The sequence below is a fragment of the Podarcis muralis genome, chromosome Z (genome assembly GCF_964188315.1).
Source record: "Podarcis muralis chromosome Z, rPodMur119.hap1.1, whole genome shotgun sequence".
Taxonomy (NCBI): domain Eukaryota; kingdom Metazoa; phylum Chordata; class Lepidosauria; order Squamata; family Lacertidae; genus Podarcis; species Podarcis muralis.
The window spans coordinates 32,607,186-32,612,392 of record NC_135673.1 but is presented as its reverse complement, the minus strand read 5'-3'; the positions used below and the strand labels follow the sequence as shown (position 1 = coordinate 32,612,392).

Here is a 5,207-nt window from a genome sequence, read left to right as displayed (position 1 = left end):
CTGATGGACCTATTCCTCATTAATTTATAAGACCCTTTATTTATTTTTTTAAAAAGGATAAGCCTAGGAGCAAACCTTGAGAAAATGAATTTGACAACGTAAAGAAGTATTAGAGGAGATAGAACAGTTTGGGCAAGTGGCAGGTTTTAAATTGAACGAAAGTAAAACTAAGATAATTGTTAAGAATATGAAACAGGACTTGGTTGATACATTGCAGCAACAAACAGGTATAGAAGTTGTTAAAAAAGTGAAATATTTAGGAATTTGGTTAACTCCTAAAAATATTGATCTATTTTAAAATAATTATACGCCAATGTGGAATAGTGTCCAAAGAGATCTAGAGATATGGGGGAGGTTGAAGTTATCATTTTGGGGTAGGATTTCAGCGATAAAGATGAATGTGCTACCAAAGATGTTATTTTTGTTTCAGACAATTCCTGTAATTAAAGGGGCTGCAATATTTAAAGATTGGCAAAAGACAATTTCAAGATATATCTGGCAGGGTAAGAAGCCGAGAAATCAATTTAAGTCATTAACAGATGCTAAAGAAAGAGAAGGCTTCGCCCTGCCAGACTTGAAATTGTATTATGAAGCAGCACACCTCTGTTAGTTGAAGGAATGGATGAAACTAGAAAATACGGAATTGCTGGACTTGGAAGGTTATGACAATAGATTTGGTTGGCACGCTTATTTATGGTATACTAAGACGAAAGTCCATAAAGGATTTGGAAACCATATTTTTCGAAGATCTCTAATAGAGGTTTGGGATAGATACAAAAACCTATTGGAACAAAAAACACCACATTGGCTATCTCCATTAGAAGCGATGAGTGTGAAAAAGGTCAATATGAGTGGGAAATGGATAACATATGGGAAACTAATAAGTAAGGAAGATGGTAAATGGAAAATGAAACCATATGGAAAAATCAAAGATTATGTTTATGATTGGTTACATTATTACCAGGTCAATGAAAGGTTTAAACAAGATTTTAAAGAAAGAGGATTTGACAAAAAGGAATCGAAATTTGAACAAGAAATATTAAATAATGATTTTAAAAATTTGTCTAAAATGTATAAATTGCTGCTGGAATGGCATTTGAAAGATGAGGAGGTTAAGTCGGTTATGATTCATTGGGCTAAAGATTTTGGATATAATATACAACTGAGGTACTGGGTGAAATTATGGAAAGAAGGTTTAAAGTTTACTGCATGTAATGCATTAAAAGAAAATGTGATGAAAATGGTGTATAGATGGTATATCACTCATGTGAAGCTAGTGAAAATGTATAAAACTAGTAATAAATGTTGGAAATGTAAAGAAAAAGAGGAAACATTCTATCATATGTGGTGGGCATGTAAAAAGGTGAAATGTTTTTGAGAGATGATATATAACGAGTTGAAAAAAAATGTTGAAATATACATTTACAAAGAAACCAGAAGCATTCCTATTGGGAATGGTGGGAAGTGATATAAATAGAAAAGAATGTTAGCTTTTCTTATATGCAGTAACAGCAGCTAGAATACTATTAGCCCAGAAATGGAAGCAAGAAGAATTGCCAACGATTGAAGAATGGAGGATGAAGTTGATGGACTATGCAGAATTAGACAAATTAACAGGAAGGATCCGAGACCGGAGGGACCAGAAATTTACCAAAGACTGGAGTAAATTTATGAACTATATGAAAAGTATTTGTGATGATCAGACGACGTTTGTAGGTTTGCAAGAAGTTCTGTGAGGAGTATTGTTGGAAATATTGTAAAAATGGAAAAGGAGGGATGATAAGTTAAGAGAGGTAAAAACAATATAAAATTAAGTAATGCATAAAAAGAGGTTAAGACGGAAGATCATCGGAGGTGCTGATGGAAGTCCAAAAAAAAAGGTGTATTTGTAATAATTTGTGTGCTATGTTTTATAATTTGTATGTTAAAATTAATAAAAATATATTTTTTTAAAAAAAAGAGAAAATGAATTTGACAACAAAATTTAAGAGATGTACAGGTAACTCCCAACATACACACATTGAACTTGTGTGCATTCAGCTTCATGTGCTTGGCGAACAAATTTTAAAAGAGGCAGGGTGCATCTGGGGGAAAATGGCAATCTCACCCATCACTGTACCCAATGTGCTGTGATTATATGTGATTTTGGCTTTATGCTGTGACCACAGAACATAACAGTGTAAGTTGAGAATTACCTGTACCACAGGAAAAGATATTTTTGCCAGTCTATCCTACTTGTGCCAACACACACACACTTTTCCTCTGTTCCTCTCCTTTTGGTTTCTCCTTCCAGTGCCCTTTCCTTCACATTTCTACCTCCAATGCCAACATCTTCCTTCCTGCCACCACCCCAAGCACAGCTGCCCCCAAAACAGCCCACTGAACTCACCCGCTCATTCTCCTCCTTGCTCAGTGGGAGATGGATGGCTTTTTTGTGCTGGGCTTTCTTCAGCTGCTTCTGAATGGAACTCAGAGCTGGTGAGCTGGAAGCTGGTTGCAGCAGTTCTGAGAGGAGAACTTTTTCTCTGGCATCTGCAATGCACAACACATGGTAACACTAGTTGACAGGCCAGATCTGGGTGCATCGTCTTGTCCAGTATCATCACTCTGATTAGCAGCAGTTCTTCAGGGTCTCAGACAGAGAGACCTTCCCCATCACCTGATTTGTGACCGTTTAACCTGGAGATACCAAACCAGGGACTTTCTTCTGCATGCAAAGCATATGTTCTATAGCAAGTGTGGGGAACCTCTGGCACCTTCAGATGTTGCTGAACTACAACTCCCATCAGCCCCGCGAGCATGGTCAATAGCTAGGGATCATGGGAGTTGTTGTCCAGTAACATCTGGAAGGCCAAACTTGTTCTATAGCCATGCATCTCAGTTCTCTAGAGATTGAGAAATGGTACATGGATCTGGTCACATGCTCCCTCCTAGCTATGCCCCAGGGGTAACAGAGGATCCATCTGTGCCAGTGATTGCTACGCTCCAAGAGCTCTCACCTCCACCACAAAGATCAAATTCAGAGATCTGTCTGCTCGCCTCAGTGCGCTCAACTGCCCTCCGTCTGAAAAAGAAAAAAAAAGGGAAAAAAAGAAAGGACATTGACCTAGTTAGGAATGGAAAATCAAGCTATTTAGATCGCTCATTCTTTGTCTCCATCACCAGGGCCATGAAACAGTCTCCCTTCCTCCTTACCGCTTCGCTCCAGCCAAGGCAGTGAGTGAATCCAGAAGCTGGTGGTGCTTCTTTGTTGCTTCTTCATTGTCCGCCTGGGGAACAAAAGGTTACCAATGAATAAGGGCCAAGGACCATCTCACCGAGGGCTGAACCCAGACATCCTTGCAACATGATGAATAATAACTTCAAAGGGTTCCACTGAGCATACCTAGCCTCTAGCATGACAGTGCTAACCTGTGAGGAGATGCAGCTGCCAGCTAATCAGACTGACCTGCTCACTGGGCTTACTGCCTTACAGCCAGGGCTTTTTTTTCCCAGTTGGAAGTTGCCGGAACTAGGTTCCTGCACCTCTCAGGTGGGTGCCATTGCCATTACAAGGGAGGAGTTCAAGGTGAGTTCCAGCACTTCTTTTAATAGAAAAAAGCACTGCTTATAGCTTTGGAGAGTGGCCGTAAGGAAAAACGCAAAAAGGAAAGGACAAGGGGAGACACAGATGTCAGGATCAAAACTCAGGATTAAGAGTAGAATTTTCAAAAGCCATTTAAGCCTTTGCAAGGAGGCAACAATCCAGTTCTGCTATTTAATCTCGCAGAGATTTAATATATTTATTCCTTATTGCATAAGCGTAGCCAGAATTTTTGTGGGGGGGGGGAGTCAGGACGTGGCTGGGGAGCAGTACTTTTGTTTTGGTGGGGGGGGGGCAGAACCGACGTGACTGCCCCCCCTCCCCCTTGGCTACGCGTATGGCATGCTGTCCTGGGCATCTTTCACGGGGCAAAGAAATCCTTAAAGCCAACTGCATTAAAGCGGCTCAACAGGAATACCGCAGCACGACGAGAAGGCAACAAAGGTATCCCCCCGAGCTTACAGAGCGCTCCCCCCCCTAAACCACCCCCTCCCCCACACATGGGATCACACAGAGTACAGTGGTACCTCGGGTTAAGTACTTAATTCGTTCCGGAGGTCCGTTCTTAACCTGAAACTGTTTTTAACCTGAAGCACCACTTTAGCTAATGGGGCCTCCTGCTGCTGCCACACCGCCGGAGCCCGATTTCTGTTCTCAACCTGAAGCAAAGTTCTTAACCTGAAGCACTATTTCTGGGTTAGCGGAGTCTGTATCCTGAAGCGTCTATGACCTGAAGCGTATGTAACCTGAGGTACCACTGTACAGCTTTGGAAATAAATACGGTTGGGCTTGAAAGTTCACCTCCTTCTCCTCATCGTCCTCACTCATGACCAGCCCGTTCCTCAAGGGATGTTCCTCTTCTGCGGCCGCCATTGGGGGGGGGGAGCTCAGACACCCCAATACTCCCCTTCCCTTTTTCTTCAGTCCAGGAAGAGAGGCTGAGAAAGGGAGGTTGAGCACGTGGATGGTCAAGCCCCGGCAGGGAGCAAATAGCACCCTGCGCGCCGTAAAGCACGGCAGCACTTCCGGCTGTGAACCTAAATTTTTGCGGTACTTCCCCTCCCTCCCCTACTGGTGAGGCCATAGGGACCGCTATTGCGCTGCTCTGGGATGGCAAGGACATGTCGCACGTGACCCGCCCTTATTTAAATATGCCAATTAATTATTTAAAATATATGCAAATACGTGCAACGACACCCTTGCAATCTAAAAGGGAAGTGAGCAAGAAGGGTACAAAGGCTTCTTCCCTGAGGCTACTGGCTATTTTAATAAGGGGCGTGGCCAGCTCATGACCACGCCTCATTGGGAATCTGGACAAGACCACAGAAGGCGGGGCTTAGCAAGAGCCAATGATGTGCCCGAAACAGCAACCACGTGAATGCCCGCCTTTGATCCATTGACGCAAAAAAACTCTGGTCGGGTCCTGCCCTTCATCCCTGCCCGTCAGGCCGTTCCGCCCCCCTCGTGGCTTGGTTTTTTTTTTGGAATGACGTGCGGTTCGGCCAATGAAAATGCGGAAGCAGGGATAGCAGGCGGTTCTTGAGAACGAGATGCCCAATGGAGAGCCTAGTTCCTCTCCTCAGGAGGGTGAAAACCTCCCCCCCGTTTTTTACTACGATCCTGA

General features: G+C 43.0%; 1 protein-coding gene across 1 annotated transcript in view; it reads right to left on the bottom strand.

Annotated features, from left to right (window-relative positions):
- The window catches only part of UTP14A (UTP14A small subunit processome component), a 23,080-nt gene extending 18,463 nt beyond the window's left edge, over window positions 1-4,617 (bottom strand). The window contains exons 1-4 of the mRNA XM_028715954.2: window positions 4,385-4,617; window positions 3,196-3,269; window positions 3,000-3,064; window positions 2,390-2,532 (exon numbers count right to left, since the gene is read on the bottom strand). Coding sequence (XP_028571787.2) covers window positions 2,390-2,532; window positions 3,000-3,064; window positions 3,196-3,269; window positions 4,385-4,456 — 354 coding nt within the window. The 5' untranslated portion in view covers window positions 4,457-4,617. The remainder of the gene's footprint in view (window positions 1-2,389; window positions 2,533-2,999; window positions 3,065-3,195; window positions 3,270-4,384) is intronic.
- Window positions 4,618-5,207: the final 590 nt, after the last annotated feature.